General features: G+C 39.2%; 1 protein-coding gene across 2 annotated transcripts; it reads right to left on the minus strand.

Moving 5' to 3' along the window:
- Positions 1-267: 267 nt before the first annotated feature.
- Positions 268-15,283, minus strand: VSX1 (visual system homeobox 1). Of its 2 annotated transcripts, XR_005553899.1 has the most exons (6): positions 14,234-15,283; positions 9,104-9,182; positions 5,681-5,804; positions 3,781-3,961; positions 1,856-2,466; positions 268-1,761 (listed from the first exon to the last, which is right to left on the minus strand). XR_005553899.1 is itself a non-coding variant. In XM_039320943.1 (5 exons), the coding sequence occupies exons 1-5, from the start codon at positions 14,625-14,627 to the stop codon at positions 2,201-2,203; spliced, it is 1,044 nt and encodes a 347-aa protein (XP_039176877.1). In that variant the 5' UTR covers positions 14,628-15,283; the 3' UTR covers positions 268-2,200. The 2 variants fall into 2 exon arrangements, 1 of the variants encoding a protein (XP_039176877.1); XM_039320943.1 differs by having other exon boundaries at positions 268-2,466.
- Between the last annotated feature and the right edge of the window lie 347 nt (positions 15,284-15,630).

The following is a 15,630-nucleotide window of genomic DNA, read 5'->3' on the forward strand; positions in this document are numbered from 1 at the left end:
GTTATTTGTATATTTTTAATGTATTCTTTTTCCCCTCCTCGTTGTCTTTTTTCTATTTTAACTCTTCAAGTATATTTAAAAATAAACAAAAATGGATGCAGATACAGTATATATGTCTCATGAAAATGAATTCCTTTCCATGTCCCTAAGCCTCTAAGTAGGACTGGCGGATTGCATTTTAACATGGCCATCTGGCACTGCCTTTAGAAGTTAGCATACTGTCCAACAGCTAATATACATCTCCAAAAAGCCACAAAACACTAGCATTTATTATGAATATATATAAATAAATAGTTGACAAACAAAGCAGGTAGATATCCAAAGTGCTTTTTAGATGTACATATAAAAAGGCCAAAGGGAAAAGATCAAATGTTGATATTCTTCCATGCAGAATAAGTACAAAATATTTTTCTATGACATCTTATAAAATTATATTTTATTTCTGGATTCTATGGCTTTTTTCTCTATAAATACAGATTTGTGTTCAATTATGCATAGCGTGTCATATAACATAAATTGGAGTTATTGCATATTGTTTCCCCAATACAGTTTTGTAGTAGAAAGCAGAGGACTATACTTTATGCTGAAAACATTGGTAAAAAATATTAATTTTCTTAGTTTTTAAAAATAATATGTAATGAAATCGTGTAACTGGGGATAAAAGAAATGTATGTTTTTGTAAGCTTGCAGCAGTTGGACTATTGGATGTCCTAATGCAAACACCAAAATCTATAATACAACATCTTGTAAGAAAAAGAGAGCAACCTGAAAACATTTATATGTTGTTAGACCATCATTCTCATAACCCTTGGTGAATAAAGCTGCTGGGCCTGGAATTTAAAGAAGGCCACAAACTAGCCAATAACTGAGTTCTGATCTATACACCATAATTCCATGTAATAAAATGTAGCTCTATCCTGTTAGGGATCAGGAATTGATATTGTATGCCATGAAAATTAATTCAGCTTTGTGTTTTGTTATGGACCAATATTTCCCTCTCATTTTTAAAGGTGAGCATGGTATTCTTTGATTTTCAAAGGAAAATTTGAGCATTTAACTTAATTATAACTCCATATTATTCCATAGAACTTTCAAGATGGTCAAGAGGGTTCTGATCAGCATTAAATCAGAACAGTATCAGCAATTTACAACTTTCAGTGCAGATCTGTCAAGCACAATAACTTCTTGGTTGCTATTAGCAAATTTTCATCAAGGTTCTTCATTTCCCTTGTTCTGTATATCACGTATACTGTACATATGAGACATCTAACTGCACTAATAAATATTGCTTTTACAATACAGTAGAAATAGCCAGACATAATGTTTATAGGAACTACTTTACATTTTACAAGAAACCTGAGTTTCTCCAACTGGAGTCTAGTGCAAAAAGATACTTGAAATTAAATGATATTTATTATTAATAAATATTTTCACACAGAGATCTGTTTCTTTATCCAATGTATATTAGCATTTTAATGAAGAAGAAAGAGAAAGTCTGCTTCTGCTACTTTCTGCTACTTTTGCCACTGTTAAACCAGCTGAAGCCAGACATGCTTCTAAGTCCACTGCAAATGACTATCAGGACGGGTTTATCTGAATTTCCAAGCTGGTAGAGAATTCTAGGAATTGTGTTTCCAACGCATCAGGAGGGTATCAGATAATTTCAGAAAAGTGTTTCTTATTATTTGCTTTATCACATAAATATTCCAATTTATCGTTCATTATTAAATATCCATACGCAGGTAAGGAGAATGATCATTTCTGAAAAAAAAATCAAATCTTTTTATAATTTTCTACTTTGGTTTAATTTAGCAGAAATATATTGCATATTGTTTTCATTGATAATTCTACTTACTTGATGGAGTGAGATTCATTAAATGATTGGGTAGTTATTTGCCTCTCTGCCAAAAATGGAACCAAATGCTATTTTTAGACTTTGGGTGAAAGGTGACTTAGTGAGATATATAAAGAAAAAATATCCAGCTACAGCAAATTATCTTCTTTACAAATATACAACTTTCAATTTGTAAAAATAAATTATATCTTGGATATATCCCACCTTAGAAAGTCCCCTTTGCACGTAAAATGAATGAGTCACTTGAAAAAAAAACTAATAAATAAGCATAGAGCAATAATACTCATATTTTGCTAGACCATTGAAGAGGCCAATTTAAATGTTTCGTGTTGCCCCTCCAGGTCCTTAGTGTTCAGCATCTTTCATTTTGGGCTGTGGGCTCCCACCAAAACTCAGATTGCTGATCTTTTTTTCCTGCTTTGCCGTACTAGAAAGATCAATTGCAATATCTTCTGAACTGTCCGTTGAGATTAATTTATTAGTGGGGTTTCGTTCATATTCTGTCTGCTTAATTATGAATTCCTCCTCAGGATGTTCAGATTTCCAGCTGCCATTTCCTTTTTCCTCGTTCTCAGGCTTTCTTATAATATTTATTGATTTTTTATGCATTCCTAAAAGAAATAAAAATTCAGTTTTATTACACAATCATCCTGTACACCCAATAGATCAATGCAATTATGCAGTAATTCAATTCCTGGGCCACTTGTTGTAATACTCAGAAACAGGGAAAGAAAAAATCCTTTTTGCTCCCTTTTTTTTGGACCCATCTAGAAGAAACACGAAATAAACGCAGTAGTTTCTGTTTCTCATGGATGAATAGATCTAGTTTTGTGTGAAAGCTAAAATATCAGTTTTCAGGAGGGGAGGTCTTCAGGAGGTTTAAGCTATGATCAAGAGGAAACTCTCTCTCACCCAACCCACCTCACAAGGTGGTTGTTGTGGGGAAAACAGGAGGAGAAAAGAGTATTATGTATGCTTGCCATCTTGAGTTACTTATAAAAGTAATAGCAGTAGAATAAAAAAAAATAATACATACATACATACATGGTTCTGTAGCTCACATTACATTTATATTAAATTATGAAGATCAGTTAATGTTTCTCAAACCTGAAAACTGCATGTCAGATTATATGAATGGTAAGAAATACCAAATTCCACTACTCACAAAAATTTAGCTTTCTTAGAACAGAAAATGTTATGGGTAACTATAGGCAGAAAGTAAGAAATTTAAAATATGTGTATTGTGTCTGCATGTGCTTTTGCACAGACACGTGTGTGTGTTATGTATATATTGAATAGGCACTCACATGCAGATATGTGCACAGTTAACTACTACAATCAGGTAATCCTTAATTTACGACCACAATACCTACCAGAAAATTCATCATTAAGCAGCAAGGTTGTTAAGTGAAGCATAATGTGACCGCATCTGATTTTTAACCTATTGCGGTATGGTTGTTCAGTGAATCACAGTCAATAAGCAAGACATCAGGCAATTGCAACTTGCAAATGAAATGCTGTGACTATTGTAAATGCATGATGGTGGCCAAGCACCCGAAATCATGATCGCAGGGATGTTATGACCATTGTAAGTGTAAGGATCAGTTACAAGCCTCTAACAGTGCTGTCCTTGTTGCTAAACAAATGGTCATAAGTCAAAGACTATTTGTACAGACACAATATAGGATTCTTGTTAAGAGAAGACCCACTACCCTCCATTAGAATTAGAAGGCAGATTTAATAACCTCTGTAATGATGTTACCAAGTGCAACGTTTTAAAGGGTCATTCTACTGCTAGTCATCAATTTAGCCTGTGTGAAAGAAGGAAAAGGATACTTTCAACAGGAAACAATAGTACTTAGTCATTTTTCCATGTAGTCAAATATTAACCACCTATACACTGACAACACTATAGACACACTTACCCAACAACCAAGGGGCACAGGAACCAACCATTCCACTTTTGGCAGAATTGATAATTGATTCTGGAAGTGGGATGGAGTGCCTCACCATGGCACCGTAGAGACCATATTCGGCCATCACACTACTGCGGCCCCAACATTTCTCACGCTTCCGCCACTTGGCTCTTCGGTTTTGAAACCAAACCTTTCAAAAGTAGAACCAGAAACACACATTTAGCAATAATATGCTTGAGTGGGATTGAAAGGAGGGGAGAGAACAGTATATTAAACAAACATGGCAGATGAACAAAACTTACTGATCACTTGGTCAGCATAAATAAAACAAAGGGATTTACAAGCCTTTTGTCAAATCAAAAAATTGTCTAATTCATTCCTACTGGAATAACAATATTTTCCTTATCCTTTCATTGGTTTTTATGTGAAGATATTGCTTGGAGAAGTCAACTAATAGGTTGATTTCCATTTCCTGTTGCTATTAATATACTAAACCCTTATACTTATTTTTTTTATTAGGCTTGTCCCAAAAGTGCTTTTCAAAAGGCAACTGGACTTCCTTGTTTTTTTTTTCCTTGAAGATGTTTCGCTTCTCATCCAAGAAGCTTCTTCGATTCTGAGAACTCTTGGTGAGAAGCAAAATGTCTTCAAGGAAAAAAAAAACAAGAAAGTCCGGTTGCCTTTTAAAAAGCACATTTGGGGACAACCATGATTGGATGATTGAAAATATCCACAGACACTTTCATGAGGCTTCTTTCTCTAAAATTTAATCCTGCTGGACAGTGAATGCATAGGGTCCATGTTCTATACAGGACTGGATAATATTTTTTCAGGCTAAGGCAACATGCAGCTTTTGAGTAGTATGAAGAAAACAGCAATCCTAAAAGTGAGAAAGAATGGCAAAAACTATTTAATTATTTGTAATTTAATTCAATAGAATTGATGGAAAGCCCCCCTGCCCAATGCATTGAATACTTCCCTTTTGGCCAATTTTCAGGTAAACACTCAGTTTTGGAGGGTAGAGGGTACATCTCTGTTTTGTACCAAACAATAAACAGCCACATGTACATAGAGAAAGTTTGGCCTCTCTTTTCAAATCAGGATTCAGATGAGAAAATTTTAAAGTACAGTCATACTCTACAATTTCATTATGATAGCATATTAATATTTAAGTGGGCCTCTCCCTCTATAAATAAACCAAAAAGTAGCCAATCATTCTCTGTTTCCAAAATTTAGATTCACAGGCCTATTTGTATTTTATCATTTTTCAAGTCAACCCTGAGATAAAGGATTGATGTGAAAACCCTGAGATAAAGTATGTTATAGATTGCAAATAATATCTTACCAATGTTTTTCTGTAGATCTAAAAAGTTTACTCAGTCAAACTGTACTCATGTTGAATAACAGTCAAATGACCAATAGATTATTTAACTTAGCCTTCTCTACTGTGGCAAGATTTGCAAAGGTAGCATAATTTCTTAGAGACTTTCATCTAGCCTCCCCTGAACCCATAAATGTCAATTTCAAATGGTTCTGAATTAAATTTTCCCAAAGAGAGAAAAAAACAAAATCAGTTCTAGATGTGAGTTGCAATAGCAGCTACTTATAGAGCAAGCCCTTCTTCTGGAATGTCTGCATGATACAGTCTAAAAAGTCATGATGGTTCATTCAAATCCCTGTGTCACACATGTGACACACACATAAAAACGGAGTGGTCAGATCTTGCTACCATCTTGCTAGACGCCCCAGCCCTTTTCTCTGCTATGTTTTCAAGCCCTGGACATTCTTCAATATCTTCTGTAAAACCATCTTGGAAACGTCAAACCTAGGTAGGTCTGGAAGAGTCCGGGCCTTACGTTTGTCTATTGTATCAAACAAATCCGGTGGCACTGGACACAAAACAACCTACCTGTATTCTATCCTCAGGCAATTCAGTTTTCATTGCTAACATTTCTCTGGAATATACATCAGGGTAATGAGCTTCATTAAATGCTTTTTCCAATTCCTCCAACTGATGGGCAGTGAACACAGTCCTATAAGGACAAAAATAAAAAACAGTCCAATGCAGCATCTTAAATGAGAAATAATAATAGTAATAATAATAATAATAATAAAGTTGGAAGGGACCTTGGAGGTCATCTAGTCCAACCCCCTGCTCAGACAGGAAACCCTATACCATTTCAGATAAATGGCTGTCCAGTCTCTTCTTAAAAACTTCCAGTGTTGGAGCATTCACCGCTTCTGGAAGCAGGTTGTTCCACTGGTTAATTGTTCTAACTGTCGGGAAGTTTCTCCTTAGTTCTAGGTTGCTTTTCTCCTTGATTAGTTTCCATCCGTTGCTTCTTGTCCTGCCTTCATGCACCTTGGAAAATAGCTTGACTCCCTCTTCTTTGTGGCAGCCCCTGAGATATTGGAATACTGCTATCATGTCCCCCCTTGTCCTTCTCTTCATTAAACTAGACATACCCAATTCCAGCAGCCGTTCCTTATATGCTTTAGCCTCCAGTCCCCTAATCATCTTTTTTGCTCTTCTCTGTACTCTTTCTAGAGTCTCAACATCTTTTTTACATCGTGGTGACCAAAACTGGATGCAGTATTCCAAGTGTGGCCTTACCAAGGCATTGTAAAGTGGTATTAATACTTCACGTGATCTTGATTCTATCCCTCTGTTAATGCAGCCTAGCACTGTATTGGCCTTTTTGGCAGCTGCAGCACACTGCTGGCTCATATTTTATTGATTGTCCACTAGGACTCCGAGGTCCCTCTCACAGTCACTACTATTGAGCAAGGTACCCCCTATACTATACCTGTACGTATGCTGTAAATATATATGTACCTGTACATATGCTCCTGTAGAACCAGATGTATAAACTAAAAGTTGTATTTAATCTAGGGGGGCCCTTAATGCTTACTGAGCTTGATTGTTTTCTTACAAACATTTCATCACCATACAAGATAACACCATACGAGTGCTCTAATAGGGAGCAAAAACAGTCTTTTTAAAAAGAATGGGACCTCTCCTCCCCAATCACTACCTACTGGAATTGACCAGAGAGAAAAGTGATGACTTAGTACAACACTGTTCCACATACTCTTCTGAGTGCCCCTTGGTGTTGTGTGCTCCATTGAGCCAATCCAGAAGGAGACCATGTTCAATGGTATAAAAAGCTGCCAAGAGGTTAAATAGGGCAAGAACTGATGTAGAACCCCCATCCCACCCACACCAGAGATCATCCAAAAGCATGAGCAATACTGTTATAGTCTTATACCCAGGTTTGAATGCTGACTGAAAAGGATCAAATAATCGGATTCATCCAAGGTCCTCCAAAACTGTTTTACAACCATCTTCTCAATCACCTTCCCCAAACACGGGAAGTTAGATACTGGACAAAAATTATTCACTCTGGTGGGCTTTAGTGCTGGCTTCCTGAGAAGGGGCAAACCAAATCTTCTTTAAGAAGTAAAGGAAGCCCTCACTCAAAGAAGAGTTAACCACTGCTGAAATCCACTCACACAATACTCCCCTGGCCCATTTTAACAAGCTAGTAAAGGCATGGATCTAAAGAACAGGTGGCTAAGCCCACAGTTTTAAGGACCTATCCACTTTCTCAAGTCCAACAGGTTCAAACTGTTCCCAGATAACTGAGCAAGATTCTTTTCCAAGCATCTCCTATGAACCTGTAACAAGGCCAGTGTCCATCTGCAAGCAAATCCAAGTTACTCTCTCCAGCTGATTCTGAATAAATTCCTCTGCATACTCCTGCAAGAGGTTCATAAGCCTCCCTTACCCAAGATGGTTCTTATTACTGCAGGGCGGCTATCTGCAGATGCAATAAGGGTGAAGTACTGACACTTCACCACCCTTAATGCCACAAAATAGGACTTTTAATAATAATATTTTTTTATTTTTTATTTTTCCAAACTCTCCCCCATACATATACCGTGATATTTATCAGATGTTAACATACATTCTTTTTACATTCATATATAAGATACTTTTAATAAAATGAAATAAATACATACACATGACTTTTGGTGTTGCTCGCCCATTTTCCCTTTCACTGTATCCACACTCCTTCTCTACCTTCTTTCTCCCTTTCTTCTCTTTCCTCTTCTTCCTCTCCTCTTCTCTTTCCTTCACCACTCTCCTCCCCTTTCTCCCCACTTCTCTTCTCCTCCTCCAACCTTCTTATTTCCTTCTCCCCTTTACTCTTTTCTCTCTCCTCTCCTTTCTTCCCTCTCATCCCTCTTCAGATACAATTCAGGGGTAATGTCCAAGCAACTGAAGTAGGACTTAATAGTAGTTCTATACAGCTTCAGATGAATCATGCAGCAGATCAACAGGAACAATCCCCAGCTCCCTCTGAAACCCATCAGGTCCATCAGTAACTGGGGGCAGACAAATCTAATGGGTCCAGCCTCCCTGCAGTAGCACTAGAAAATCACATAGAAATAAGGGTGTGATCTGACCATGACGAAGACGACATCTAGAGCTCCCCCAATTTCAGCTCACATAGCCACTGCGCTATGTGACAGGAACAGCACATCTGGTGTATAACCGCTGTTCTATGTTTGGTTCTGGATGATCTGGGATAAGCCCACGGTCATCTTGGTAACCATGAATTCCAGAGCTATCTAAAATCCTCCATGCAGGGAAAGTGGATTGAAGTTCCCTAGAACCAGAGGTCTGGGGAATTCTACTGCCAACCAAGAAATGAAGTCAATTTGCTCAGACAGGGACGTTGCTATACAGCACGGAGACTGGTGAATCCCAACCAATCTCTAGGGCTCAATTTCATGAACAGGGCTTCACATCCAGTGACCTGTGGGTCCAGCACTCTTTAAAGCTGTAAGATTCCTAGATGATAATCATCACACCCCCATCCCTGCCCTACAGCTTTGGCTGATACCACACCCCAAACCCAGAGGGGCATATCTCCAAAAAGATTGTCCGCCTTTTGGACCCTAGTTTTGGTAATACAAGCCAGGTTGGCCCTCTTATCAATGATTAAATCATTATGTGGGACTTCTTACAGGCTGACCTGGCATTTAAGGCCTGCTGAAAGGGTACCAGGATTGAGACCGCAAAATGAGCTGGAATGTGAACGTCTCGCATTCCCTGAGAGCAGCCCACTCCGTCTCCCACTATATCTTCCCCTGCCTTTCACATTCATAACTCTATTGCTAACAGCCACACCCAAAAGTCAATGTAATCATATATTATAAAGCTATTGTAATAATTTTTGGAATATTAATGCAACATATCCTAATGCTAATACAGAAGATATTGCAGCTGTGCTCCCATATATCCAGCATGAGTTGCTTTTTGTACCTGTGCCGCCGTTTTTTTCTCTTGATCTGAGAGTCAGATGTCTTCAGGTTGTTCTTTTCTCCTGATAAACTATCTTCATCTGTTGAAGATGTTGGTGGACAGCGGGGGAGGAGAAGGGGCAGGGAAGAAGAGATGTGTCAAATCTTTTTTTCACTGTAAGCATTGGTCCATACAGTAGGATTATTTTATATATTCTTGTTTTCCTTCTATAGTCCTACTTTTAAAAATATTTCTCAGTTTTCCTTTTTCTTAGATAAATGAATCAGGATCATAATTAAATTAAGTTGTTTTTTTTTAAATTCACAGTTTTAAAAAATCTAACAAGAATTCAGCAGTAAAACCAAAAAAACCAACAAATACCACACACATACTAATAATCTCTTCATCATTCCTGATATAGCAATAACTAAGAAACAAAGTTCATCTTGGACAGCAACCGGGATTGGCAAATAGCCAGCACTGATTAAAACTCTCTTCCCAGCCATTAGGAATATAGGTCAGCCAACTCTACCCATGTCCATCCTTAGGAAAAAGGAGAGGGAAGTGTTTTTCAACCCCCATAACTTTAAGATATATGGACTTCGACTTCCCAAATTTCTCAGCCAATATTTAGGGAGTAAGGAGTACTGCCAGATAGTTTGGCTGTTCAGCACCAGGAGAACAGCTAGAATAAATGAGCCAATTTCTGCAAAGCTAGTGTAGGAGCAGAATTGGAGGCAATCCAACCAGTCTACCAAAAGATCAAGAAAAAGGAGAAGAAAATAGAGTGAACCATGCTGATCCCACCAAGAACCATCCCCAAGCACAAAAGGATATCATCCTTTGCTTTTTCATATTAATGAAAATATAAAGATATTCAAAATCAGAGATGATATGAAAATGATTGTTCCCTTTAATGCAACTATTTACACCTGAGTTCTCTTTAATCCATAACTGGTTTCTCTTCAACATATGCCTACAGGTTTTACCAAACTAAAGACAAAGAACTGTCTCTAATGTAATATTTTCAAAACTCAGTAGTATCTTAGTATTCTCTTTTTTTCACACATACACCCTTTAATTTCTCTGTGATGGCCTAAATTTTTCAGTGGTGAGTTCCATAACATAATGGAATCTGAATTTGTTTGAATTTTTCCTAAATATCTGGCATACCACTATTCCTCCGGAAGAACCGACATGCCTATTGCAGATGTTTGACAAGAAACATGGGAAGATAGGATGCATGAGGCAAAAAATATAATTTCCAAATTTTGGTGTAAATATTTAATATCTACAAGACTAATTACCAAAATATAAATCAACATATTTTAATCCATTGTCTCCTACATGAATGCTCCTATTTTATTCATCCCATTGATTCTTTTAAGTTGAATATTTTCACATATCTCCATATCCACAAGTCTTTCATAAAAACAGTCTCTTTAGAATTGCCTTTTGATGAACTTGTGTAAATATATTTACACCACCCATATGGGAAAATGTATATATATGTTCTTTTATATGTAAATATCTTGCTGTTTAGAAAGTTATGAAGTTTGCTACATAAGATGTAGTGTGGGAGATCAAAGCTAAATAGATTGTGGATGAGATAAGGCTATCAATGGCTAATGAATATAATAGCTATATCTTACTTTCAATATCAGAGCAACTTGTTTTTAATTAACCACTTTGAGTTGGCAGTAAAAAAAGGTAGAGCACAAATCAAATGAATAATAATAAACTGTTTCTGAACATCAGCTGCTGGGAAGCAATAGCAGGAAGAAGCCATTGGGCTCATGTCCTGCTTGTAGACTTTCCATGGATATTTATGGAATACTGGGTTATTTAGATCTTTGTTCTACCTTATGTTCTACAGAGTGGCTGTATATCGGTCACAGTTTTTTATTCAAATTGATTTTAGACTAGATCTAATTTTCAGTACTAAGCCCTGAAATTTGTGAAGGAGAAAGAGAGAGGGACAGAGGCTTTGAACATGTAGTTTTTCACTATCCAAATCCTAAACATCTCCTTGTGTATTTTTATTGTCAGGAATTGACTTCCTTGTCAAAAGGGACTAGTGTTGGAAATGAACTCTAGATTACGTAAAGTTGACCATCTGCAGACATGTGAGATCATATGAAGTGGCTTAAGAATGATAGTGCAGAAATTCGTGAAACAAGTCATTAATTTCTCAAACACATACTCATATGCACTGAAGATCAAGTTTGTCTTGGAAATATTCTTCTAGAAACTTGGCCTGTAAACTATGTGCATGTTTTCCTGAGTACACAGATTCAATTGAACTCAATGGGCATTGCTTCCAAACTGACCAAACAGGATTGTTTTATTAATTTCAAAATGGTAGGTGTTGACTATAGTCACTCAAAAGCAAGGTCCATTCCTCTTGCCTCAAACTATTTATCATCTTAATTGCCTTCATACTTCAGAAGATGCATATCTCCATGATTTTAGATAGCACCAATGGGGGAAAAAGATACTTAGAGCTACATTTATTAGATACAAAAAGCACCACCTTGAAATCCCCGTTCAAACTACTAAGCTCCTCCTTCGGCTATGGTGAAGGCCATATTTCTTGGCCGAAAACATAGGACAGCAATTATAAATTTAAAATGCTTTTCTTAGATCTCGTTCCCGTTTACAGTTTACCATGATACAATCATACCCAGACAACACATTAACCTTGTCTCTAGCTATGAGTGAAACAGATTTAAATTGTCACCAGACATACCCATATGCAAGCACTATTTTTCCCCAAACACTATAACCAGCACAGCTCCATTGTGTGTGTAATGCTTTGAGATGAACTGACTTATTGTAGGTGTAACCAAATGTGTACTTTGGAAATAATGAAAAGTATGGTAATGATCTTTCCTCTGTTTGGTAGCTATTATTTTCTTGGGACTTTTTTCCTCCTCTATTAGCTGTTTGTTTCTCGAAATCCTTTTATACTGATTACTGTCCTCATTCCATATTTTTATGTAGCTCAATTTTGCCTCAGACTAGAGAATTCTTTTATTTGGGGAAGAACAGGGGGTGTTTTTAAGCACTTTGTTTTAACAGTATATTCTGAAATACATATTTATCTTAAGATGCAGCAAACCCACTTTTCCAGATTTCAGTGTCCTCAAAATAATGTGTTGCACTGAATTTTTGTTATTTGTTTGTCAGTTTCCCTGTATTTGTCAGTTTCAATCTCTTCCCCTCTTCCCACGAAATGATGGAGCTGCTTATTCAGCAGCTTGTCAATTTTTGTTATCCGCTAGACCAGACCTAGCCAGTTGCAAAACAGTACAAGGTCTGTCTTCCTCTTCCTTGGGTAATTTTTGCTCTGATGTCTTTCCATATGTTTCTTCATTTTGCATTATTTTCAGCTGGGAAATGCCCAAAGGGGGTATGGAAAGAAAGGCAGACAAACCAGCCTAGAGAAGTTGATGCACAGTTTTGAAGTCAGACCCCTTCCAATCTTGCTGCAGTAATCTGATTTTTCCCATTTAGTGATTTGTTGTAAGGCAAAAATTGATCATCTTGCCTGATGCAACATATCATCTTGCCTGATACACAATCACAAATATTATCATGCACAACAGAAGCAGGACAGGAATCAGCAAGAGGGACAATAAATTTTACTCCAGCATTACTTTAAAATACAGGTAGACCTCAGATTAAAATAGCAGTTGGAACTGGAATTTAAGGCAGTCGTAAAGTATGATGTCATATGACTGCATAACTGAGTAGAAGCAATTCAAGCAGTCGCAGTTGCCTTTGTATCCCCAGAACTGGGTTGTTAAGCAGGAAGAAGCAGGAATCCCAGGCATGCAGGTTAGTGGGTTAGAGTTACAGGTGGGCACTAGGGAATAAAGGTGGGTACTATAGGTGGGTGTAGCAGATAAGCATTGGGGAGTCAACAGACATAAATGTGGGCTGGCCTGAATTTTGATCACATGATTTTGGGGGTGCTCTGATGACTAGCACTTTGAGGACTGATTGTAAGTCCATCTTTCAGCCCATTATAACTTTGAACAGTCACTTAATGAATGGACATAACTAGAGGACTACCTATAGTTATTCCCCACCTCCCATTCTGACATAGTCCTAGGTAGGATAACATCAAAAAAACCTGTTGAGTTTTGTCACTCTAGTGGCAAGTGTTTGGCAGGGACAGAAAACAGAGGCAGGAATTTGGATTGGTAATGGCAGATTTTTTTTCCTGCTGATTCCAGAATAGGTAAATAAAATTTCATCAGTGGGGAAAGGTCTAAGGGCAAAGTTCAGAGAAACTAGCCACACTTTTATGAGCACAGCAGGCATTATTAACAGGTCTACGAATCATAGGAATCAACAGGGGACCTCTATGCCACTATCTCAGGTATGCAGCCAGTATGTAGCAGGTTGCATAATTCATAGTGTTTTTAAAGGCACACATTTAGGCATTTAAAAAGCACTCCTTTTACTTTTACATGTGAGATATAGCCATTTATTGTGGAATTTATGAATTAAATTCCCATGTGCATTAAATACTGAAAAAGATATTTTTTTTGCAGCAGTAGCAGCAAAGGACACCATCTAAAAAGCATGGAAGATATAGAGTATTCTTCTGGAAAATATCCATGTTTGTTTGCCAGAGCCTACATGCATTCTTTTGCCTCATGCAAACATGTACTCGTGCCCTGGATTTATTTGGCATTTATGGTGCCATAAAATAGGGTTTCTAAGCGAAATTTTGGAATTTAGTGATGTAGTATCCAAATTCACATCAAAAAGAGCCTTGTGGCACTTTAAAAGCTAACCAATCGATTGAGCCATGAGGCTTCAGGCAGGACAGAGCCCTTCATCAGACACCAGGGAAACTGGCCCTAGGCTGCCAACCACTATGCTTACTAGAGGCTGCAAATAAAGAACAGCAGATCATCATTATTTGATCCCGCAGGGATTTTTCCCGCGGTGTGGGGAGAAAAAGCTGATTCTCTCCAGCTACTGTGAAATAGTTGTCCCCAACAGGTCCCTCCGAAGGTGTTGGCTCCAACCGACTTACGGGCAGGGCGCCTGGTTGGGGAATCACGGCTGCAGAGTTGCTCGGCAAGTTGCTTTCTCCGCTAGCGCGAGACCCAAGGCAGAGGCGGAGTCGCTTACCGGAGATGGTCAACTTGGGCTTCTCGACTTCCGGCCCGTACCGGGGGTGCTGGTGCTCCGAGCGAGGCTGGAGGAAGGGGAGGTGCGCGGGCAGGAGACGAGGTGCCCCCGCGTGCTGCTGGGTGGCAAAACTGCACAGGAAGCCCAAGCCCAGCGGCAAGGGAGGGCCTCCTCCTCCTCGCCCCGCAGCTGGCCCACCGCCTTCGCAGCTCGAGCAAGCCGACGGCTGTAGCTCCGCCTCCAAGCCCAGGAGGTCTGTGATGGCGAAGCCCTTGGAGCGCAAGCCGCCGCCGGTCGGGCCCCCCAAGCGCGCTTTCTCGTGGCCACAGGCGCTGCTGGGCGCCAGCGCGCTTCCCTTGGCTTTGCCCTCCGAGAGCTCCTCGCGGCCCGTCATGCTGCCGCCGCCGGTTGGGAAGGGAGAAGAGGCTCTCGGGCCGGAGCTTTATATCCCGCGCTCATCGGCGCCTGGATCCAATCAGAGGGGAAATGTGGGGAGCGACGGCGAAGGGGGGCGCGGGCGGGCGCGCGGAGCAGCAACTGGTTCCCAATCCCGGATAATTAATTGCCACCTATTTGCCCGCAATCCGATCACCCCTTTCTCTCCGCCCCTCCCCGCCCCGCTTGCTGCCAGGACAGATTTCACTCTGCGTCGGAGCCGCTCTGAGCAAAGGCCCTCTGGGTTTGGGGGGGGGGGGCGCTCCACTTCTTCTCCCACGCTCCGGCTTTGTGGGAAGGCGGGCAGAGCTCGCAGCCGCCCCAAACACGAAGCGCTTTAGCAGCCCTGGATAGATTCACCCAGCTGAATAGATTCCATTCTCAATCCTTCCTACATAAAGAATAGCACATGTCTGCAGCGGAAAAGCAGAATAAGTTTTGGGCTTCCTAATGACACCGACAGAAAGATTTCTAATTTCTGTTTTTCATGACGTTCAGTTTTCAGGCTTCCTCAAAGTGAATTCAATGATTCCACAGTGGAAGTTGTCCCCAACATATTTAATAATAATAATAACAACAACAACAACAACACTTGAACACCATTGGCATTGACAAATTCGCTATCAGTCAATTGCAGGATGGAACTGCTACCATCCTGCGACGATACTTGTAACACCATCAAACATCCACATCTGCCTATCCCAGGTCCTGGGTAAAGACTCGATAGACAAAATGCCAAATCCAGTCTGAACATCTGGCTGACTGTATGATGATCCAATAATAATAATAATAATAATAATAATAATAATAATAATAATAATATACAGTTGGAAGGGACCTTGGAGGTCATCTAGTCCAACCCCTTGCTCAGGCAGGCAGGAAACCCTATACCATTTCAGACAGATGGCTGTCCAGTCTCTTCTTAAAAACTTCCAGTGTTGGAGCATTCACCGCTTCTGGAG

This window comes from Crotalus tigris, unplaced genomic scaffold (assembly GCF_016545835.1).
Source record: "Crotalus tigris isolate CLP2741 ecotype Arizona unplaced genomic scaffold, ASM1654583v1 scf7180000023713.2527936, whole genome shotgun sequence".
NCBI lineage: Eukaryota > Metazoa > Chordata > Lepidosauria > Squamata > Viperidae > Crotalus > Crotalus tigris.